The 24258-nt window shown below is 44.7% G+C and overlaps 1 protein-coding gene across 3 annotated transcripts in view; it reads right to left on the bottom strand.

Annotated features, from left to right (window-relative positions):
* ANKRD24 (ankyrin repeat domain 24) overlaps positions 1-17780 on the bottom strand; it is a 28299-nt gene extending 10519 nt beyond the window's left edge. Inside the window, exons 1-16 of one of the 3 annotated variants that reach the window (XM_089535556.1) lie at positions 17569-17780; positions 11711-11841; positions 11012-11100; positions 10194-10258; positions 9919-9976; positions 9369-9439; positions 8753-8859; positions 7590-7777; positions 7231-7256; positions 6952-7044; positions 6706-6816; positions 5890-5997; positions 5565-5609; positions 4598-4693; positions 4118-4190; positions 859-980 (exon numbers count right to left, since the gene is read on the bottom strand). In XM_089535556.1, the coding sequence (XP_089391682.1) occupies positions 859-980; positions 4118-4190; positions 4598-4693; positions 5565-5609; positions 5890-5997; positions 6706-6816; positions 6952-7044; positions 7231-7256; positions 7590-7777; positions 8753-8859; positions 9369-9439; positions 9919-9976; positions 10194-10258; positions 11012-11100; positions 11711-11841; positions 17569-17637 (1452 nt within the window). In that variant the 5' untranslated portion in view covers positions 17638-17780. Of the gene's footprint in view, positions 1-858; positions 981-4117; positions 4191-4597; positions 4694-5564; positions 5610-5889; positions 5998-6705; positions 6817-6951; positions 7045-7230; positions 7257-7589; positions 7778-8752; positions 8860-9368; positions 9440-9918; positions 9977-10193; positions 10259-11011; positions 11101-11710; positions 11842-17568 lie in introns of those variants that run through there. The other 2 variants (XM_089535557.1, XM_089535558.1) reach the window with 2 other exon arrangements.
* Between the last annotated feature and the right edge of the window lie 6478 nt (positions 17781-24258).

Below are 24258 nucleotides of genomic sequence, written 5' to 3'. Positions count from 1 at the left end.
AGGAATTTGGGGAGTTGATGTTGAAAACGTCTGGAAGAATCACTGATCTACACCGCTTTAAGTGCTGTAGCTCCATCCTATGGAATCCTGGGGCTTCCAGATATACAAGGTCTTTAGCCTTCTTTGCCAAAGAGGGCTGGTGCCTCGCCAAACTACAAATCCCAGGATTATGTAGGATGGAGCCATGGCAGGTAAAGCGGTGTCAAACTGTGTTACTTTCATCATAAATTGGACAAGTTTGAAGGCACACAACAATTGTTCTGTACTCATAACCACTGCTCAGGGTCAGCCTGGTGTAGTGGTTTGACTGTTGGGCTCTGGAGTTTGGGTTCGAATCCTCTCTTTCTTTCTCCCTTTGAAGAAACTTGTCAAGAAAACCCTGTGATAGCTTTGCCTTAGGGTCGCCATAAGTTGGAAATGACTTGAAGTCACACAACATCAGCAACAACAAGCCGCCTTGAATCCCATTTGGGAGAAAGGCAGAATTGAGTGCAACATAGAAGGAAGGAAAGAATAAACTCTTAAGTGCTCACTACCAAACTCTTTCCACTTTCCTCCTCTTGGGCTTCTCTTGTATATTTGCAAACAAAGAAGGAACGACAAGGAGGCTATTATATCTGCCAGCTTCTCTCAGTGGAAGCAAACCAAACCCTATTTGTTCTGCTCAGTGAAACTTCACAATGCTCAGAGGCAGTGTGCAAAAGCCTAAATAGCCAGAGAATGTGCTTGGGCTAATAATCTAACTCAGAGTTACGCAGAGAAATGGTCATTAAGTGCATTTCTCAGTACCCCAAGGCTAGGAAAAGAAGCCATGGATGGATGGGGCTGTACTTTTTGCCATTTTTCTTTTTTTATAACCTGTATTTTCTCCATCAGCTCTTTGTTTTTCTGGGTCAGCGACTGCACTTGGCCCTGCAGGGTTGCCAAGAGGTCTTCGGTCGAGACGCTCCAACTCTTTTTCGACAGCAAACACTCGGCTCCTTAAGTTGCGAAACAGAAAAGACAATTGGGGGGACGGGGCGGGGGGGAGAGAAAGCACATCAACATCAGTAAATCCAGATTGAAACTTAGTGGGAGATGCAGTCCAACCAGCCTGGTTGGGGGAGGCTGAACGACGTGACATCTAACATAATGATTTCCACCGCTTTGCAAATATTTCTCTAAGGAATATTTTATATTTTTGTATTTTTAATTTTTTTTTATTATAAACAATAGTCCAAATCGAGCAAGAAAATTAAACAATTGTACTAACTATGCTTAAATCATAAGGCTTAAAAAATAATTCATTTATAACTCCTTATAATTCTAAATGTCCATTAATTCCCTTACATCTTTCCAAGCATTCCCATTCTTTCTCTCTCTCTTCCATCTTGAAGTCACTCGTCAGTGCGGTTAATATGTCCATTTGCATTGCCTCCTCCAATCTATCTATCCATTCCCCATCCGTTGGAGTTATTTCCTGTCTCCAGTATCTAGCATATGTAAGCCTGGCTATTGTTACCATATATAACATAATCCGTCTGTATTTTTTTCCCCTATTTTTCTTTCTATCATACCAGTCATATTCAAAAGAGACAATAGAGGACTAAATGGTAATGTAAACTCTAAAATTTTTGACATCCAAAGGAGTATTCTTTTCCAATATTTCTTTGCTTCTTCCCACCGAAGATGGTAGAAAGTACCCCTATGTTTACCACATTTCCAACAGTTCCCGCTCCCAACCTTATACGTCTTATTTAACCCGCTTGGAGATAAGTGCCATCTATGTTGAATCACAGGCCCGTTACAGACCGCCGCCGGTTGCAGTGCGGAGGAGCCGCAGCAGCCAAACCGCGCGACTCCTCCGCGCTGCAAAAAAGGAGTGCAGAAATCGCACTCCTTCCGGCAACCTGGAAGAGCCGCTGCAAGTGCCAAAGCACGCACTCACGACGGCTCTTCCGGGTTTAGACGTCCGGACGCTGTGCGTCCGTTATGTCAAGATGGCACCGCCCGTCTGTATAGGGCGCCGCCATCTTGCCATACGGAATACGCGCGAGGGGCAAGGCGCGTCCGGAAGCGCCATCCCTCGCACGTATTCCTGGTGCAACGACGGCGCCGCTTAGGCCCGTCTGTAAGGCGCCTTAATGTAGTTTTCTTTATAATTCTGACGTAAGTTAAATGAGTTAGTATCACGCCATGATTTCCCCCATGGATCCATTTCTATCGCTTCTCCCGTGTCTTGGGCCCATTTCACCATACATTGTTTAACACTTTCGTTCTCCAGATCTCTTTGCTTTAATAATTTATAACATTTTGAGATGTGTCCTCTTCTCCGGTCAAAAATAATACTGTCGATCTCATTTCTTTTTTTCTGTAAATCCGTATTCATTTCTGTCAATTCTAAATCTTTCCATCAATTGTCTCTGTAAAAACCAATTCTTATTAATCGTTCTTTCTATTTTGTTACTGGATTTCATCAAAAAAGATTGATCTTCATTTTTTAACAAATCTTTATACGTTAACCAACTTTGGCCCTCGAGTCTAGTTCTTTTATAAAACGCTTCCATAGTGGCATTTGATTGTAAAACTGTTTAAATAATGGGTTACGCACAAAATGATGATGGAAATCAAGCCAAGATGGATGATATGGATAAAGATTGGGTCCTGCTCCAAAACTTTTGTAAAGAACACTGGAAATAAACACTTTTAGATTTGGACATGGAAGCAAATTAAATAGATTAATTAAATGACGATAATTAAATAGATGGGTATACCAAGTTTCCAAGTCTATAACTAAATGTAGACAATATATACGTATTAAGACCTTGCATCGATGTAAGTTTACCAAGCAAACAAGAATAATTGGAAAATGTATAATGGAACAAACGATGTATTTTGTAGCACATCTAAAAGGGAAATGGATGTATATAGTTATTTATACACACACTTAATCACAGACAGATTATATTTATCAGATAGACTATTTTGGAAAATAGTGACGAAAAGAATACAAAAAACAATTGCTTAACTAAATGCCAAATGAAGAAATAGTATGGAGAATGAATGGATAGAATAGATGGGAGGGAAAGGGGAAAGAAAGGTGGATAAGGGTAAAGTTAGAGGGAAAATAATAAAAGGTTTGATAAAACAAAATTAAGTACAAGAAATATACAATGTGTGTAGGAAATTCTGTAATATATATATAAGGAACTGATGAAACAATGATCTGTATTGCTTACAATGTTGTTAAAAGATCAAAATAATATATATATATCTCCAAGCAAAATAATGTTGTCGTAAGGAATGTTTTAAAAAGGTGAAAAGTAGAGTTTTGTTTGGGAACTGGGGTTGAGTCTACACTGGCCAGAATGCTCTGGACCGCTCTCCATTCTGGACCCAAAGCTGCCCCAAATCCCCCGCATTACCTGGGCATCTCGGAGTGATGCCAGGCAACTATCTACACATATGTCCCTCTATACCACCTGGCGCTGGTACGAATCGCTCCCTCCAAAGTAAAAAAACGAGGCTCCCAGCATCAATTGCATGCCTGGGCACCTCATTGTGACTTCAGAGGGAGTGCAGTTTGGACTTAAGCCACAGGAGAAGCAATTCCACCTAAACATTAGGAAGAACTTCCTGATGGTAAGAGTTGATCAGGAGTTGGACTCAGGGACATAGCCGGGGGGGGGATTCTCGGGGTCCGGACCCCCCCTTCCATTAGAAAAATGAATGGTGCGTGCTGCTGCGCCGCCACACCCAAGCCCCATTCTAATGGTGGCACTTAGTCTGGACCCCCCCTCCCTAAAATCCTGGCTATGTCCCTGCTGGACTGGATGACCCTTGGACTTCCTTCGAACTAGCAATAGTACAATAGTACACTTCTATATCGCTTATCAGTGAACTCAGCACTCTCCAAGTGGTTTACAGTCTGTAAGCCAATTGCCCCCAACAAGCTGGGGACTCACTTGACCAACCTAAGAAAGGATGGGAGGCTGAGTCAACCTTGGAGCCGCCTGGGATTGAACTCAGAACCTTGTGGCTGCAGTACTATGGCATTTAAACCACTGAGCCACCAGGGATCTAGGATCCTATGATTCTGTGACTCGAGCTAAAGAGATCCTTCCCATCTTTGCCATACCTGGGAACTCCAACAGATCTCCCTCTTCGTCTTGCAGGGTTTCGATATCGTAGCTGGTGTTTTCTTTCTCATTCTGCACATGATAAAGACAGAGAGAGAGAACAGTTTGAGAGAAGATTGGAGGCCCCACAAAGCTGGACTGGGTGGCACCTAAATCTTAAATAGGGATCAGTGGGTTACACCTAAAATTGCTAAATTCAAGAGATTCATGTTCGTTCATAGCCCTGCCAAGCCACAAAACTCACTGATGGGCCTTTTGCCTCATGCTGTCTCTAACTCATCTTAGCACGACTTGGTTCTGGACCTCTCTGTCTCTATTTCTAGATCCACTTGACTCCTCCAATGAGATCCTGGGTCCTTGTGATCCACAGCCATGTCCCAACCATGTCCTAAAATAACTGCTTTCCACCTCAGTCCAAACCACTGCCTGTATTTTGAACCCAGACCAAGGGTGACAACTCTCTTGTACCCCAAACACACCTCCAGTACCTCCATTGATGAGAGACGGCTCCGGAGCACCTCCACCTCTTTGCCCAGATTTTCTTTCTCGGCCAGTTGCTTCTGAAGATCTTCGATCTGGTGGAGCAAAGAAAAAGGTGAGGTCCAAGACACACTGCAGAAATAATCTGGTTTGAGACCGCTTTAACTGTCCTGGCTCAGTGCTAGGGAATCCTGGGAACTGTAGTTTATTGTGGCACCAGAGCTCTCTGACAAATAAGGCTCAATGTCTTACAAACCTACAGTTCTCAGAATTTCCTAGCATAGAGCCAGTGCAGTGAAAGTGGTCTCAAACTGGATTATTTCTGCAGTGTGTTTTGGACCTTAATTCCACTTTGGGTGGTCATCTGTCCACATATCTATTGATGGATTTAGCAGGAACAATAATGTCCCCTGTTCCCTCTAAGTTTAGCTTCAATCCACAGTTTTCCCTTAGAAAATGTATCCTACTAGTTGCGTGCAACTGAGCAGGAAATTAAGATCCAAGAGCTTTGCAAAAGAGCTGCTCCCCAATAGAAGCAAATGTTGGTAGAACTGCATTATTTCTACCATGTAGATGCACCCATTTGACTCCTCTGGGTTTTAAATAGGTACGTTTCCCAGTTGAGGAAGGGGACCGAAACTGGGGGGCTTTTTACTTGCAAAGCAAGTGCTTGAGTACAAAAGTACAGCCCATCTCCTTGAAAGTAGAATAAGGTTCCAGTCCTCTGGAGACCATGGTTCGATTCCCCACTTAGGCAGGGAAACCAATTGGGTGGCCTTTGGCAAGTCGCACTCTCTCAGCCTCAGAGGGAGGCACTGGTAAAAAACAAAAATGAAACCCTCCGAACAAATCTTGCCAAGAAAACCCTGTGATAGGCTTGCCTTAGAGCATAAGAAATGACTTGAAGGCACACAAAAATGACAATAAACCCTCAGACCTTTTCTTTCTTTCTAGGATGGGACTCACCTGTTTCTCCAGAATATGAAGGGAAGCATCTCCCAGCCCTGGTTGCTACAAGGCAAAGAATAAAGGATGGAGAAAAGGCACTGTTAAGAAATAAAACGCATGCTACTTATTCATTTAGTTTTCCATTTTTGTATTCTGCCTTCCATGGTTATAATGCTTACCATGGGCAGCCCAAGTCGTTTTGCCACCTGAAGTAAAAGTTGAGGGAAGACTTGGGAAGTCAGCTCCGCTTGCCACCCCTAAAGCGATTGCTGCCTGAGTTTGTTGCTTCCCTTTGCCCAATATTTAGTTTTTGCAAAACCCAGCTTTCCACCCCAATTCCTACCTCTTGCTTCTGCTTCTCCTGCTGCTGTTCCAGGCTTCGGATCTTTTGCAGGAACTGTGCCCTCTCTTGGCGCAGCTTCACAATCTCCTCGTAGGCGTCTCGGTCCTCCTAGGAAAAGAGGAATTGGGAGATGAGGGGCTACCCTCTGGGTTGGTTGGGCAATTTTTAGGGTCCTCCTGAGACTCTTTTTGCAACACTCTGGGAAACCAAGATAACTTCCAGATAGCTTGGGGGCTATTCCTACAAGCAATGTCATGTAGAAGATGGCATGAGCTTGCTTTCTGCTGCTCCAGAGACCAGGGCAAAAACCAATGGATGCCCATTGCAAGAAAAGAGATTCCACCTAAACATTAGAAAGACCTTAGTGGGCCAACTAAATAGTGGAATTGCCATTTGTTGTTTTTGCATGCCTTCAAGTCTTTTCTGACTTATGGTGACCCTAAGGCAAACCTCTCATGGGGTTTTCTTGGCAAGATTTCTTCAGAGGAAGGTTAAGATTGGCTTCCTCTGAGGCTGAGAGTGTGCGACTTGCCCAAGGTCACCAAATAGTTTCATGGCCAAGCAGGGATTTGAACTCCAGAGTCACAGTCGACACCCAAACCACTACGCCATGCTAAAATATTCCTCTCTCTCTCCCCCCATATATATGACCTTCCAAGTCATATATATGAGGAATGGGAGGTTGGAGGGTCTGGGAATCCAAAGGCCCCTCAAGAGCTACATGTGGCCTCTGCACCACAGCATTCCCACTTATCTAGTTGACATGGAAATGCCTCTCCTGAGCTCTGCTTTGTCCTTTACTCTGGCTATCCTCACCGCATCGGCTGGAGCAGAGGAATGGTGTGCTCTGGCTGGCTTGGCTGTGATCACCCGGCTGCTCCGTTCTGCAGAAGAGGTGCCCTGGTGGTCCGGCGGGTGAGGAGCAGGCTGGCATTGGGAGGGCCAGCAGGCAGGAGAGAGAAGGGAACAGAGGTTGTTACTGATGATGGGTTCAATATGGGTTCATCAAGCATGCCCAGTTGCCCTCACCCACCTGTTGAGCATCTCTGCCCATCTTCCTACCTGGTTGGAGTTACTGGACGGTGGAGGTGGGGCCTTCCTTTTTCTTGGGCTGCTATTCTTCCCCTTGGAGCCAGATTGCCCTGGGGAGGAGGCCTGTGAAAAGAGGAAGGAAGAAAGGATAGAGGGGACAGAGAGAAAGGACAAGGAAGGAAGGCCAAAGTTGATATAGAGAGGGAATGAAGGAATGAAAGGAGGAAAGGAAGTGTTAAGAAATACTTTCCCAGCCTCTTGTGCCAAACAGGGATGAGTCTTGAAGGCCAGGGGTTAAGCAGAAGTTACCTGTGAGGATAAATCAGTGGATTCCTCTGCAGAGAAAGAGCAAAAACAAAACCAAGATTAGGAGACTAAAGCAAGGGTCTGCAAAATCTGGCCCTGGAGCCACATAAGGGCCCTAAAGCTGGGGGTTTATTTGGCCCTCAGTCCCTCCACAGTTCCCCCAAAGATAAGTTCCCTGAAGATAAGAGAACTGTCTTTCCCAGGAGACTTCTGGAGAAGACACAGCACCCTTCAATGTGCATCTTATCCCAAAGATTTCATCCCTGTCTTCCACAGCTTTCCCAAGCAATGAGTGAGCTTCCAAAATGCCTGAAGTTCATTTGGGGTAGAAAAGAGGGGGGGGGGGTGTCAAAATGCCTTACCGCTGGCCCAAGAATGACGCTGGGCTGCCTCCTGCAAGTAATGCTGAATGAGGGCATTGCCGGTGGCTGCTCCATAGTGGGCCGCATCGTGGCCTGTGGCATCCACAAGGCCCACCTTGGCCCCGCCGTGGACAAGGACCTCCACCGTCTCCACATTGCCATTCTCACAGGCCACCATGAGGGCTGTTCTAAAGGAAAGGGAAGCCCCGTTAAGTTCATAGAATCACGGAAGAGACCCCAAAGGCCATTCTGTTCTGCCCCATTCTGCCATGCAGGAAGACATAAGGAAGGTAGATTTGGGCTGAACATTAGGAGGAACTTCTTTACCAGGAGAGCTGCTTGGGGAAAAAATGGTCTAGAGAGGTGGTGAGATCTCCTCTGGATTTTTTGTCGTTGTGTGCCTTCAAGTCATTTCTGACTTATGGCGAACCTAAGGCAAAGCTATCATGGGTTTTTCTTGGCAAGGTTTGTTCAGAGGAAGTTTGCCATTGCTTTCCCCTGAGGCTGAGAAAGTGTTACTTGCCATGAGGATGCTGTGCTCAGTCTTTCCCAGTGATTTCTGCTCAAGGGTATGTATGATTTATATATAATATGAAAAATATTGTATCCCTGTGAGGTTCTATAGGATATAGTTAGTGTTGTCTTGTCTTTTTAATACCTGGCATGTATTTCTATTTGCATTTGTTTTTAGCCCCTGAAGATGGCCTTTTCTCATGCAGGCCAAAACATGGTGGGCTCTTTTAAAAAAGAATAAACAGCTGACCAACTTGGAGCACATGGAGTTTATCCCCTTACTGTTTTCAGCTTCAAAGTCTAGAGAACATGAACCAGTGAATCCAAATGACAAGAAAAGAAATCCCACCTCAACATTAAGAAGAACATCTTTACTGGAAGAGCCTTTTGACAGTGGAATCGATTGCTTTGGAGGGTTGCGGACTCTCCATCTTTGGAGGTCTTGAAAGAGAAGTTGGATGGGCATTTTGCTTTAGTTGGGTATTCCTGCATGGCAGGGAATTGAACGAGATGCCCATTGGGTGCCCTTCCAACTTCTATGATTTTTTGACCTCAGGTCTGCTTTCACACCATTAGGAAATGAGAAAGTGGTGTGGCAGCCCATAAGATCTTCCCCATGAGTTACAGTTTCTCATAGGAAAGGCCCTCACCGGCCCTTCTGGTCTCTGGCATTGACGGCAGCTCCGCGGTGCAGCAGGTAATGGCACAGCTCCGAATGGCTCATCTTGGCTGCGAGAATAAGAGGGGTTGCCCCATCCTGCCAAGGAAGAGAAAACATGGAAAAGGAGAGACTCAGTGCCATGGACCGGAGCTGTACCTTTGTATAGGTCCATCTTACCAATGCAAAATTGCTAAAGAGATCAACTCCTCTGGAAGATTTGCAAAAATCAGGTGCCTGTGTTCAGTGGCACCAAGGTGGCCAGTGGTTTCTATTTCAAGGGTGCAGTGAATCTGCTCTGTGTTTTAGCAGACCTTAAAGGAGCTGCTATCTAAGGTGCTGCTCTCCGATATACTTTCAGAACTCTTAAAGGTTGCAGACATTGTTTGGTACATTGTGTATTATGCATCAAACTTCTGCAAACAATAAAAAGTGCCCAGGCAGGGTTTTGCTTCTTTCATTTCAGTTCTCCCATATGGAATTGCTTTCTATATTTTGGGCTCTATGAGCTCAGGGGAAGATCAATCAAGAATGAACAGTACAGCAGTATAAGGAACAGCAAAACAGACATCATGGCATGAAATGGGAACTGGTAGAGAAGACCTTACCTGGTCCTTGGTGTTCAAGGAAGCTTTGAAGTCACAGAGGATTTCCAAACAGGAGATGCAGCCAGTGACAGCTGGGAAAAAAGGAAGGAAAAGGTAGAGCTAGGTTATAGATGGGGGAGAGCTTAACAAAAAAGAGGGCACTGCCTTGCCATGAAGAATCCTGCTGACCAATGAAATCCCCAAACTCTTAGCATTGAAGAGAGTGAGAGCTTGAGAATGGTTTGCACCATGTTGGGAGAAATGTGAGACAGACATCAAATACCATCATAAAAGCTGGGATCCCACCAACCCAAAGGGCCAGATATGAACCCCACAAGGGCTTGTTTAAACCTCAGGATCTCAGGTTCCTCACCCAAACCCTAAAAGGTGCAGGAGGCGCGCATATATATATATATATATATATATATATATATATATATATTATATTCAAGCTATGGGTGATTGAATCCATGGATAAGGATTCCGTGGATACAGAGGGCCAGCTGTCATAATAATATTAATAATGGATGGATGGATTTCCAAGCACCACAGATCTATGCACCAAACTAACCTGCGTGATGAAGCGCTGTCCTTCCATGACTGTCTGCCATGTCCACTGGGCAAGAGGCCTAAAAGGAGAGTCCAAAGTTGAGCCAGATGCCACTCCGTTAAGCCTATGCCATGTCATCCTTTCTTAGGCACAAGCCTGAAGACACCCATCGCCAACCTCTCAGTAAAGAAGCTAAAGGATGGGTCTGCATTCAGTCAGCCCAGCATTGAGATTCTTGGATTGAAGGGGTTCATAAATATTTGCAAATAAATCAAATAAATACATGCATATATTACCTGCAAGAGCTTGCTCACACACTGCGGGTGGCCATGTTTTGCTGAGAGGTGTAAAGCTGCAAAGCCTGTGGTGGGACAGGATGGAGGGAGATTAAAAGGAGAGGAAGGAGATGTTAGTTGCTTTCAAAGAAAGGCCAAATGGACCAGTTCCTTTTAATTTCTGGGTGACCTTGGGCAAGCCACACTCTCTCAGCCTCAGAGGAAGGCAAAGGCAAAGCTCTTCTGAAAAACTCTTGCTAAGAAAACCCCATGAGAGGATTGCCATAAGTCAGAAACAACTGGAAAGCACACAATATCAACCTACCATACTGAGGGGAACGGTGTCGACTCATCATACAAGAAATAATTCCATGGGCCTACTGACTCTGGAGATCAGGGTTCGAACCCCGGATCGGCCATGTAAACCCACTGGGTGACCTTGGGCAAGTCACACTCTCTCAGCCTTAGAGGAAGGCAATGGCAAACCCCCTCTGAAGAACCTTACCAAGAAAGCCCCATGATAGGGTCGCCAGGATTCAAACGTGACTTGGACGAACACAACAAAACTCCAGTTGAGACTAAGCAACAGGATTTCAACCTGTGGTTGTGCATGGTTGCACCTTGAGCACTGCACCTTTGGTCATGCATTGGTGCACATTATGCATTGGATCACACTGGTGACTCACAACATTGCAATGCGCCAATGAGACAGTGTTGTGCGACTGCCAGCTAACACTGTTCTGCTCTGTTTCCTTGACATAAGAACTCATCCCCAGCGGCCGGAGGTTTGGGAGAGTTAGACAAATCCAGCCAAAACACCCCGCAGCGGGTCTGCTTACCTGATCCATCAGTGGTCATGGCATCGGCCCCGTGGGCCAGCATGACTTCGAGGCAGTCCACGTTTCCTCTCATGGCGGCCAGGTGGAACCTACAGCAGGAAAAGACGCTCCCTTAAATTGCAATTTCTGACACCAAATTGCTCCTGCACTGCAGAAATAAAGCAGTTGGACACCCCTGTCATTTCCAAGGTTCAGTGCTATGGCATCTGGAATGGCTACATATCTCCCCAAACTACAAATTCCTGAATGCCATAGCACTGAGTCATGGCTTTATTTCTGCAGTGTTGTCGACCCACCGAAGAAACAAAGATTGCAAAGGCTTTAGAGAGGTAGGTTGTGGATGGGGAACAACTCATGAACTCACAACTTCATGATCGACACAAGGGCCAGCCCAGTGATTCCCAAACGTTGGTCCTCCAGATGTTTTGGACTTTGGTTCCCAGCATTCCTGATCAAGCTGGTTGGGGCTTCTGGGAGTTGAAGCCCAAAACACCCAGAGGACCAACGTTTGGGAACCACTGGGAACAATCAGGAACAAATTGGAAGAATGATTCCCAAGACTGATTCCTCTGAGGAGCTGGAAACTTAGCCCAACTGTGGCATGCATACCACTGCAGAGGGATCGCCATTAAAATGAGTGCAGCACACACAGACCCACAACTGAAATGGCAAATCCCTGATATAAGGAAACGGACTTACGCTGATTTCCCATCGGAGTCCAATTTGGTGGGGACCAGGCCTTTCCGGAGGAGGAGAGAGGAGACGCGGTCGGCGTCATTGTATTCCACGGCCTGCAGAAGCTTCTCGTCGTTCTTGCTCCAGTCTTGGTTCTGAAAGCCAAAAAGAAGATGTTGTTGTTGCTGTTGTTTTCTCGAACACGTGAACAGACTCTATCCCCACCCTTTCCAGTTTCAGGGCCATGATCCAGAGATCTTCTGGATACAAAGCTCTAGGTGGATACTAATATTTCCTTTAGCAGAGGATGAATATCCAACTCTCAGGGAAAACATTATTGCATCTAACGGCGTCGTCGGCGTCGTCATCACCATCATCATCACACTGTCACCGTAAATAGTGCTTTACAAGTTCCCAGCAGAGGAACTTTCTTTGTTTCCTAGATGGAGCCAGGGGTTGGATCAGTGGTTCTCAACTTTTGGTCGTCTGGATGATGTGGACTTCAGCTCCCATCATTCTTGACTGCTAGCCAAGTTGGCTGGGGCTTCTGGGAACTGAAGTCTGAAACAAATGGTGGACCCAAGGTTGGGAACTGCTGGACTCAATAACCTCTAAAGTTACCTTTCCATGTTTCTATAAATATGCCTAGCTGAAGGTTATATCAATTCAGGTGACAGAATGTTATTTCATGCCAGAATATTATTTGAGGTTGCAGCTCCTATGTCTGTAATTAATCCTTAGCGGAAAGGAATTTCAACTGATTCAATTCTGGGAAAACCCACCAGATAGATAGATAGAGGACAGAATGAATAGATAGATAGATGGATAGTCAGACAGAATAGATAGCTAGATAGTTAGCAAGATAGCTAGAGAGAGAGAGAGAGGATGGATGGATGGACAGACAAGATAGATAGATAGACAGAGCAGTAGTGCCATGAGGAAGGCGGTGTGTTCCTATGAGGAGGGGCAGATTGGGACCCAAGTAGGACCAGAATTGGCCTCAGGGTTTAGTAGAGGCTAATACCTTCCAGGTCAATGGGGTGGTGAATCCATGGCAGGTTTTAATGCAGCAAAACCCTGTATAGAACAGCACCGTAGCAAACTCCTTTGGGTTATTTCCCCCAGAGACTCAGCAATGAGAGGGTTCCATTAAAGGTAGCAAAAACCCAGACCAACTCCATGGTCTCCGATTCCGCACCCCTTCTATTAAAGCACTGGGCCCAGTTGCTTCCCCGCAAACAAAAGAAACAAAGAACCACACCAAAAAGGCTTTGCAACCTCCAATTTCCTCCTTCTCCTTCTCTCTCCCCGGCTTACAGATAATCTCTTCCCATGTTTGCATTAATATTCCCTGGACGTCACCTGGTTGTGGTGGCAACAGTTAATCCAAAAAGCAAAGGGCGCACACACGTCCGTGTTTGACTTTCTAGGCATGATTCCCAACCCAGGCCTTCGATACAAAACACAGGCAGAGATCTCTCCAACCAGAGATCTCTCCAAATGTGTCTGTCATGCTTTTTTTGTCTTTTCACACTAGATGAAGTCTGACATTTTCCCAATTTTGGTGCTTATTCCAAAACTTGCAGAATGAGATTCAGAAGACCATTCGCTCCCAGTGGTTTAAACCATTAAAGCCCATTGTCTTGGACTAATGGACAGCATGGTGCAATGGTTGGAGTGCTGGACCACGACTCCAAAATACCTGGAAGACCAAAGTTTGGGAGAAACGGTGGGAGAGAAAGAGACGTTGTTGTCCTCCTTGTGACCAAATCAGAAATTGATCTCCTTCGCTCGGCTCTTAAAATGGCATTCAAGTCATTTCCAATTTATAGGAACCCTAAGGTGAACCTATACAGGGTTTTCTTGGCAAGGTTCTTTAGAGGAGGCTTGCCTTTACCATCCTCTGAGGCCGAGAGAGTGGGACTTGCACCCAGGACATTTTCATACAGAGGAATGTATCACTGTCCCGAAAGAAGAAGAAAGGGCAGGCAATCCAAAAATGCAAGAAATTACATAGTAGCTTATCACGCGCACAGACGAATACAGCATCTATCCAAAAGAGAAAGCCGTGCGAATGCGAATGAACTCATCCCATGAGTACATACCCATTGGCATCTCGGTTACGAATTAGTGTGTTTGCGCATACACAGGGAGGACAGGATCCCACAGCCGATAGTAATCCCATGGTCGAATTGGAGATGCATTTCATACTAACGCAAATGTGAATTGACTGTGAATTCACGGCAGAAAAGGATGTATACATTCGATATTTTTTCTGAATTCAGCTATTCCTGGGATGTCTCGCAATTGGGTTTGGATTGCCTTCAGTTCGCTTGCAACGTTGTTCGAAAATCCTTTGTGAAATTACCTGAAATACCTTGGATGACCCTCTTCGATTACCTTTGGTTACCCTTCCAATTTACCCCGTGTGATAAAGTCCCCAGTGGGTTTGCAAGCATGCGCCAGGATTCAAACCTTGGTCTCCAGAGTCCAGCACTCAACCACTACATCGCAGTATTATAAACTGCAATACCTTTATGTAAGGGCATAAGGACCTTGGAACTGTAAGCACTGGAAGGGACCCAAAGGGTCATCTAATCCAACCCCATTCTGCCATGCAAGAATAACCAACTACAGCGCTCCTGAAAGATGCCCATCCAACCTCTCTTTAAAGGACTCCAAAGAAGAAGAGTCCATTGCCCTCAAAGGCAGTCTGCTCTCCTACTGAACAGCTCCCAGTCAACAAATCTAATACACTCATCCCTCCACATTCGCTGGGGTTAGACGCACAGGACACCCGTCAATGTGGGAAAACCACAAACAACAAAAACACTATGTTTTTACCTGAGATTACACCTCTCTAGGAATCTCTAGGTCCTCCAGTGCAACTCTGTGGTCAATATCTGCCAGACAATGATCATAGAGTTGCACTGGAGGAGCTACAAAGGCCTAGTGGAGTGTTCTCTCTAGGAATCTCTAGGTCCTTCAGTGCCACTTTTGGTTAAAGTTGACCACAGAGTTGCACTGGAGGATCTAGATATTCCTAGAGAGGTCATATTAATAAAATCCGTCAATAATCAAATCCACAAAAGTCAAAGCCGCAAATGTGGAGGGACGAGTGTATTTGCGTGGGATTTCTTTCCAACCCGTTGATTCATGTTCAAATTCGTTAAGCGCCGTTCGTCTTGGTGTTTGCCTTTGGACGCAACGCCGCAACATTGTGTTGCAGGGCCTTGCCTGGGTATCCTTAGGTTATCCCATGGCAGGCTTTTCCTGACTCTGTAGATGGACGGAAAGGAAGGATCTGCTCAATTTGCGGTCGGTTTTCAACGCTCATCAGCATCCTTCCTAATTGAGAATCGCTGACATGCAGAGGCCTCTGGAGCGCAGCCGTGTCCTTAAAATCTCCTTAGCTGGGGTTTAAAAACTAGGCCACAGGGCTGAAAAGGAGGGGAATCCTACTAGTAGTGAGTTGCTTTGAAAACTGATGAAAGAGGTGTCTGGTCAAGGCATGGCGGCACCATGCACCATGTTCCTGTTTTCCATGCCTTGTTTCATGCTTTTTGTCTTCCATTTTGAGGTTATTCCTTCCCAAGGAGCTGCGGAGTGCTTTCTAAGAAAGGTGGGCACTCACTCTTCCAATACATTGAATCCCATTGTGGGTGGAATAGAAATCCTTGAAATAAATACATCAAATAAATAAATAAATATGCTGTAATGCCTCTTAAGGCTGGCCCGCCTCGCAGGGCTGTAAGGGTGATATAGGCTCTTTCTCTTTCACACAGAGAGAGGAAGGAAGGAAAGCATAACAAAACCACTCCAGTAAATTGCAAAATGAATTATTCAGGCAGTAATACACACACAAGCCGGTCTGCAATCTAATACCAAGCGAACGGACCAAAATGTAGAGCGGTGGTTCCCAAACCTTGGTCCTCCAGGTGTTTTGGACTCCAGCTCCCAGAAGCCCCAGCCAGCTTGGTTAACTGTCAGGGATTCTGGGAGCTAAAGTTCAAATATATATTGGGGAGCAACATTTGGGAATCGCTGACATAGAGTCAAAGTACTGTACAAGATTGCAAAGCAATATTGAACTGACATTTCAAGCAAACATTTTTCCTGCTGCGTTTAAAAGGACCCGGCTTCTCACTCATCCTCCCTCCTTTATCCTCAGCTTTGCTGCAAACCGAGTTCAAATGGCAAAAACTACAAAGCCCAGCGTTCCAGAGCCTTGTTTGAGCTCTGCAAAAAAAAAGGTTTTGGACTGGAATTTGGGAGATCTGGGTTCGAGTCCCTCACTGAGCCATGGAGCCCATGAAGTGACCCTTGGGTTTGTTTGTGAGAGAGACTGCCCTACCTCGCAAGGTTGTTGTGAGGATAAACTGTGGAGGAGGAGGAGAGTACTCCAAGGCTTTTGGGGTTCATTTGGAAAGATGGGATAGAAACTGGACCGATGGTTAATAAATAAGAAATAAAATATGGAGCGTGAGAGAGAAGAGACATTTAATAAGGAAGATGGAGAGGGTTGAGGGTTGAGACCGGAGCTTGAATTCGCTACCAAAACATGAAATGCACTCTCAGCCTGACCTCCCTCACAAGGTCGTCGTGAAAATAAGAAGGAGAAGGGAAAGAATGTCATGAATTCAGTGCTGGAAAGGGAGAACAGCAAGGACCCAAACCTAAGGGGTAGGAGAACATGCAGAAAGAGAAGGAAAATGGCCTCTGAGCATGTACAGAGCACCTTGGGTGCAGCGATTGCGCTTATGCTGCAATATATATATATATATAGCTTTTATGTTATATTTCCCCCATATGTTATATATGTCATATGTTATATAATGTTACATATGTTGTATATGTTAAATATATATTTACAATGTGCATTTTAATTACAAATAAACATCATGGTTTCTGCCATGATCCGTCTGCTGAGTCCCCAATGCACCCCAAAAATGTCCCCCAGGAGAGATTTTTTTCCCCGAGGAGAAAGCCTTAGGAAGGAAGGACGGTTGCTAAATTAGGTGGAAATAATAATAATAATAATAATAATAATAATAATAATAATAATAATAGATGAATGCAACCCATAGGAATCATCCCACAAAGAGAAGGCTGGAGAAGGGACTCGGTTTGTCCTAAGTAGCAAATGCCGGTCATCCAGAACATCTCTGGAGCCGTAATCTTCTGCAATAAGGGCGAGAATTAAACCCAGCACCCATTTCTCCCCCTTTTTCCCATGCCAAGGCTGCATCAGATAGAGAAAGCAAACCCTCTATTTGCCATTGAAGCAATCCTCTCTCTTTGTAAATGGTCCCTCCTTTTGCTGCAAAAAGGCAATCCTGTATGTGTGCATCCCTTTGCTACGGAAAGCAACCCTCTCCACACCCCTATCAACCTCTGGGCATGGACAGAGTGCATTCTCCCCTTCCTTCTGATGCCAATGGCATCCAGGAGGAGGTAGACAATGATGATGATGATGATGATGATAATGATGATGATGGTGGGAAGGGCATTTCAGAGTCTACAATGCTCAGACAGAAGTGACAGACAGAGCCTGGTTTAAAGGGAATGGGTTTAGGAGGGGTGGATTCCCAGAGATAAAGATGAAGAAGGAGAGATGAAGAAGAAGAGATAATGAGATAAGAAGAAGGAATGTTGGTACTGATCCGCAATGTGTTCATTTCCAGCAGAGAAGGTCCTAACATCCTATTGACCGAGAAAGACTGACCCATCCATTGATCCATCACTAGGATGGATGAATGGATGGACCAGTCTTTCTCGGTCAATAGGATGTCATGGCCTTATGGAAAGGGTGCAAGTAGGACCAAAGAAGAGACAGAACGAGAAAGCCTGGGTTTGGAAGGCAAAAAAAGGAGGGCACCTACCGCGAAAGAGGAGGCGGCACAGAAACAGATCTGCTTCATGGTTCCACCTAGGAAATAGCGAGTAGCCATCCATCCGACTTGTCCGGCCCTTGGCCTGGCAAAGGAGGAGGAAGAGAGGAGGAAGGAGAAGGGGAAGAGGAAGAGGAAGAGGAGAGGACCAGCTGAGGATGGAGGCAAGATGAAGGATGCTCTGTGTTGTACTGATGCTGAGGAGGAGACTGGTCCAGGCAGCTTGCAGCAAGAGGCAGACAGAGAGGGACTGGCGCCCTCTTGTGGTTGACACTGGGCCTGCAAGGGAGGGAACCCAGATCTCCCCTCCTCAAAAAAGACCCTTTGGACCAAGTCACACTCTCTCAGCCTCAGAGGATGGCCATGGTACCCCTCTCTGAAGAAATGTGCCAAGAAAACCCCAGGATAGCTTCGTCTTAGGATGGCCATCAATCGGAAACGACTAGGAGGCACACAACACCAACAAACGTGAATGTTAGGCATCCAAATGGAGAGGCAGGATAAAAATACATCATCATCATCATCATCATCATCATCATCATCATCATCATCATTATTGAAGAGGGTCAGGGAAGTAGAAGAGGGTGAGCAGCTGTAGTCTGAGAATGGAAAGGTTCAAGGAAAGGTGTGCAGATGGGAGGAGAAAGAAGGTTTAGGGAAGAAGGGATGCCAAGAAGTGAAGGAGAGTGGTAGAGTGAGAGGATAGAGAGAAGGAATGTGGAAGAGGAGTTATGGGAAAGAAAGTGCAGAGAGAGGATAAGGTTTGGAAAGAGAAAGTTGGAAGAAGAAAGAGGTTCAAGCACAATACTAGGAAGGTTAACGGTTGGGATGTAAATCTTCAGCGCTATATAAATAAAGCATGATAATAATAATAATAACGTATTAATCTAAATAATTTAAGTAATTCCTGTCACCCGGGAACTGTACTTACCCTTGAAATACTTGCTGGCCTTTGTTTTTATACTTTTTGTTTATTTGTTGATATTACGATATGGCATTGATGTACAAAATGGTTTAAACGTGATTGTTTGGATGGAAGTTTTAAATTTTTGATTTGTTCAGTAAAATTAAAATAAAGCATGAATATCATGTCTCCATATTATGCAATCCTGGGATCTGTAGTTTGGGGAGGGGACTGAGAATTGATTTGGAGGCACACAACAACCACCGACATCCAGAGCCATTAGGGGGTTGACTCCTAAACAGCAATAATAGGGTTCCAAGAGCTGGTCTGGTGCAATGGTTTGAGTGTTGGACTATGACTCTGGAGACCAGGGTTCGAATCCCGGCTTGGCCATGGAAACCTGCTGGGTGACCCTGGGCAGGTCCCACATTCTCAGCCTCAAAGGATGGCCAGGGCAAACCCCCTCTGAAGAAACTTGCCACAAAAACTTGGTGATGGATTCGCCTTGTTGTTGTGTCAAATCATTTCTGAGTTATGGCGACCCTAAGGTGAACCTATCATGGGGTTTTCTTGGCAAGTTTCTTCAGAAGGGGTTTGCCATGGCCATCCTCCGAGGCTGAGAGAGCATGACTTATATACAGTGGGCTTATATAGCCGAGTGGGGATTAGAACACAGGTCCCCAGCCTTAGTCCAATGCTCAAACCACTACATACCATTCAACCCTGTTGATGTTGATGCTGCACCATTTGGCTTCAGGGCTTTGCATGTCTCCTTGTGTAGAGAAACGACTTGACGGTGCACAACCACAACCACTACAACATACACACAAACCTTGAATACTTTTATTCATGGGTTTGCATGTCCTGGTGTCTTGGCTTGCCCCCTTTTGGGGGGTGCATACATTGAGTTTTTAGATTGGGGGATTGCAAATTTTCATGCATGGAGCAGAATTTTTATTTGCAGGGGGAAAGAATGACCCCTTGCAAACCTGGGCAGAGCTGCCCGCTGCCATGCCCCCAGCGCTGCTCTCTTGGCCTGATCTCTCTGAAGAAGCATCTGGGTGAACCCAGCTGCCAGGTGACCTGAGACTGAGAGAGAGAGAGTCCCTGATCGGCTTGGAGATTAATTACAAAACGGAGAGGATTTGGGCCTGGCGCTGTCGTCACTGTCACCGGGAATTGCTCCCTCGCTGTGTCTCATCCCAATACCCCGCTGCCAGCCATGCCATGCCATGCCAATCGTCTGTTTAAGTTTTGCAGGTAGAAGAGCCCCAGCTTTGTGCCCAACACCATCTTTGTGAAAATCTCATGAGAAGGTTGCCCAGCCAGCCGCCAGAGCGATGGATGCCAGATATGTAGACAGACCTGCAGGTGTCCGTCCTTCCATCCAACATCATTACCTCCGTATCTAAACATGGTGGTAGTATTGAAAGACCTAGCTGTGTTAGTCTGGAAAAGCCATCTGCAAAAAGACTGGATTTTCTGGATTCTCCACTCTAAATATGCATCTGAGGATGTAGGCTCAAGTCTGGGAAAGTTCAGGCCACCAGCTTCTTTCTTCCAGTGAGTCTCAAAGGTGCGACAAGATCCCTTTGCAAAATGCCATGTTAAGTCAATGTTTTCTTTGTCCGGAGGAGCTCAAAGACACCCTTTGAAACCCAGGCTCCAAGATATTTTGGCAAGACAACTCCTTAAAGGCAAAATGCTAAGACAAATAATTGACCGGAACAATAGGGTCTAGAAGATTGTCCTTTGCCTATTATAAAAAGTGGAACATATGCTCTATCTGTTTGTATCAGTGCGTCTGCGATAAAGGACTGGAAGCTGCCTTGGCTTTTTAATGCCTACCTTTTGGATTGGTCCTAAAGCTGAAAACGCAATCGGAGGACTCGCGTCGGCCTTCTTGAACCGGGCCTTCAGGCTCTTCATCTCAGCTTTGGTGCTTCCGTTCTCTGCAATGGACAAACCAAGCATCAGCTCATTTCTAACATTTTGATGGAGACATAATAGCCAGGGCAAAGGGCCAGGACTTTTTTTTTTTGGCCCCCTTTTTGGGGATGAGCTAGGACTCTGAAATATCCTTTGCCACAATCCTTGGACTTCTTTCCAGCTGGAAATGCTTCCAGAAGCTGGCAGGAAATCAGATTTTCCCCAGCAACAATGCATGGCTATGAGCCACCTCTATTATAATCCTAAGGATTTGGGGGTGAGGAAGTTAAAGTATTCCATCATCCGCTTTATTTCTATCCCATTCCCCCACCTCCAATTGCCTTGAGTCACCAAGAGTCACTAGCTTTACAAAAGACCCGCTAATAAATGATATGAATACAGCTGTCCTATATATCCACAGATTCAAGCATCCACAGCTTGAGAATATTATATATATATATATATATATATATATATATATATATATATTCCAAAAAATCCCTTTTATATAAGGGACACCATTTTGCTGTGCCATTGTATTTAATGGGACTTCAACATCCAGGGATTTTGGTATCCACAGCAGGTCCTGGAACCAAACAATGAAAGATACCAAGGCCCCACTGCAGTAATAATAATAATAATAATAATAATAATAATAATATAGAGCATTCAAAGATTTTGGGATCCAAAAGTGATCATTACAGTGGATACCAAAGGCCCGCTGTAATGAATAATGGTTGTAGAATTAATGCAGTCTGACACCGCTTTAATCCTGGGATTTGTAGTTTGGTGAGTGATTTCACACCTCCTCTTTCCGAAAGCTCCACTAAACTACACATCTCAGGATCCCATAGGATGGAGCCATGGCAGTTAAAGCAGGCTCAAAGTGTATTAAGATAAGGCCTGAGATAAGGCTCTCCTCCCCAAAAATCTTAAGAGTTTGGCCAGTCAGGTATATGGAAGTTTGCTTCTCAAATCAACCTGTTGCTCACCTCCACTTTGCAAAAAGCAAGCAAATAGGCCCAAAGATGGAGAAAGAATCCACGTTCCCTGCGGCCAACGAGGAAAGATCGTCCCCCTTTTCCCCCCTCTTAAAAAATAAAATGAAATTAAACTTACAGGTCTTTGGTGGAGCGCTTGGGTTTAAATATATCTGGCCTTGGTTCTCCAACTCTACTATGCCATGGAAGAAGAATAAGCTCCGAAGTATCTGCTTACAGCATCCTGTCTCGAAAGAAATGCCAGTATATGGGAGCATTGGAAACACCAGCTGGGTAGTACTTCTCTGCTATGGGTATTAAGTTACTACCTGCAACAGGTAAAGTTACCTTCCCTCCTCCTCTTCCTCTACAGGCAGGGAACTAAGGATCTAATATTCGCCCCATCGCTCTTGCCTAAAGAGAAGCAGAGCTCAGAAAACAATTCCTTGTGTTTGGACCAATTGTGGTTTATATATATATATGTGCAAGCTTTAGAGTCACACATGGTTCTTCAGCAAGATGCTGTTTTATGTCCCAATATGGTGTTCGCTTTCCTGGTTGCCATCCTCAGGAGGGCAGATATGGACCGGGCGAACAGCATTGCAAAATGTAGGACGTTCCAGGAAAATGGTGGACATTCCCACATTAAAATCTCAAAAGGCTCACGGAAATATAAATGCACGCTTCTTAGTCACGCTCCAAATGGAAGACTCTTTGGGATTCCTCCTGGGCAGAAGGAGGAAAGAGAAAAGGAGGGCATCTGCTCACACTGGCAATGGAGAAAGATTATGCGTCTATAATGCAGTTTGACACAGCTATGTGTCCATGCTATGAAATACTGGCATTTGTAGTTCCTTGTGGCACTGGAGCTCTCCAACAGAGAAGGCTAAACATTTCACAATCCCAGGATTCCCTAGCATGGATCCAGGGCAGTCAAAGCGGTGCCAAACTGGATTATTTCTGCAGTGCAGATGCAGCCGGAGTCACCACCGATAGATCCTCAGATGAAAACCAGCAAAATTGGTGTGTGATTAAAATGGCAAAAGTTGTCAGTGAGGAAGAAGAGACAAGCTAGGAGAGGTTTCTGTGATCTGCTTTTGCCCAAGTTGACTGGGAAGGGCAAGGTTCGGTCCTTCTTCTCTTCTTCTCCTGATGAATTAATTGAATACAAATGTTGAACTCATTTTGCAGCAACTGAAGCAAGCTGAGGACAAGGAGGAGGAGAGAAAAACCAGGGCGTTTTAAAAGCAGCCGAGAAAGTGGGAAGGCAGAAGACTTATTGGGACTTTCCCAGCCAAACTGGGAAAGTTGGAGGGTGTGCAATGAGCCATGGAACTCACTGGGAAACCTTGGGCTAGTCACACTCTCTCAGCCTGACCCACCCAGCAGGGTTGTTGTGAATATGACACAACAGATGCAATGCGACACAACTGATAGGAGCAATGCAACTAATGCAAAAAGACAGAAATGCAACTAATGAATAAACATAATGCGACTAATATAAATGCAGCTAATGCATATGGAAATGCAGCTAGTGCATAAAAATAGTGCAACTAATAGAAATGCAACTAATGCACAAAATAATGCAACTAATAGAAATGCGGCTAAAGCATACAATAATGTGACTAGGAGAAATGCGGCTAATGCATAAAATAACTCAACTAATAGAAATGCAATATATGCACAAAATAGTGCAAATAATAGAAATGCAGGTGATGCATAAAAATATGTAACTAACAGAAATGCAACTGATGCAAAACCTAAAAAGATCCAATGTCTTTAAAACACAATTCAAAACACACCAATATATTTTTTCAAACAAAGAAACAGAATATCAAGTAAGTCTGATTATTATCCTTTCCAATAAGAAACTGAAGGCAAATAGCATCCTCTTCCTAGATACATTTAGGAAGCATCCAAGCAGGATGTCAGATTCTCATGTTGCTTTTTACATTGTCTTTCTGTGTGTTTTGCTGAAAAGAAAGAAAAGAAACACTTTCCCAGGGAAAAAGATGGCTCCACTGGCTGCTTCCCTATTGCCAGTAGCAAAAAAATATATATAGCTTGTTCCAGTAACAAAGATGGTGATTCCTATCTCTTTTCCTATGATAAAGAGCAGTATTCATGCCCAAAACAAAGATGGCAACATTAGCCCCCCTCCTATTAAAAAGGAGGAACAAAGATGGTGCAAGAAACCTCATTTGGTTGACTACGCATGTGCCAAAAAGGATGCTTCTTTCTTTCTTTCTTTCTTTCTTTCTTCTTTGCTTGGCCAGCAATTAAGGGAAAGCTTTGCTTATGAGAAGTGGAAAATGCTAAGCAAACTGCAAATCCCAGAATGCCATAGGATGAAGGCATGGGAATTGAAGTGGCATCAAACTGCTATAACTAACATTGCAGTGCAGATGCATTACAAGATAGGGTTCAGCAGACTGAGTTGTGGCCAACTTTGCCTCTTTCCCTGCCACACATTTCTTTTCTTTTCCTGGTTCAATTTATATTTTGCCTTTTTCAAATGTTATGATTAATCTACATCTTTTATCCCAGAAAGATAAGTTCGACAAACGCAAATCATGTTTATGTGAAGTCAAGTTAATATATACATACATAGTGGGCCCTCCATATTTGCAGCTTTGACTTTTGCAGACTTGATTATTTGCAGTTCTGATTCCTATGTTCTCTCTAGGAATCTCTTAAGTCCTCCAGCACAATTCTGCCAGATGTTGACCATAGAGTTGTGCTGGAGAACCTAGATGTTCCTAGAGAAGACACTACTCTAGGCATATGTAGGTCTTCCTGCATGATTCTATGATCAACTTCTGGCAGATGTTGACCATACAGTTGCACTGGAGGAACTTGAGATTCCTA

The sequence above is a fragment of the Sceloporus occidentalis genome, unplaced genomic scaffold (genome assembly GCF_023333645.1).
Source record: "Sceloporus occidentalis isolate IW3139 unplaced genomic scaffold, rSceOcc1.0.p SCAF_8, whole genome shotgun sequence".
NCBI lineage: Eukaryota > Metazoa > Chordata > Lepidosauria > Squamata > Phrynosomatidae > Sceloporus > Sceloporus occidentalis.
The sequence above is the reverse complement of the archived record's forward strand: the minus strand, read 5'-3'. Positions and strand labels throughout refer to the sequence as shown.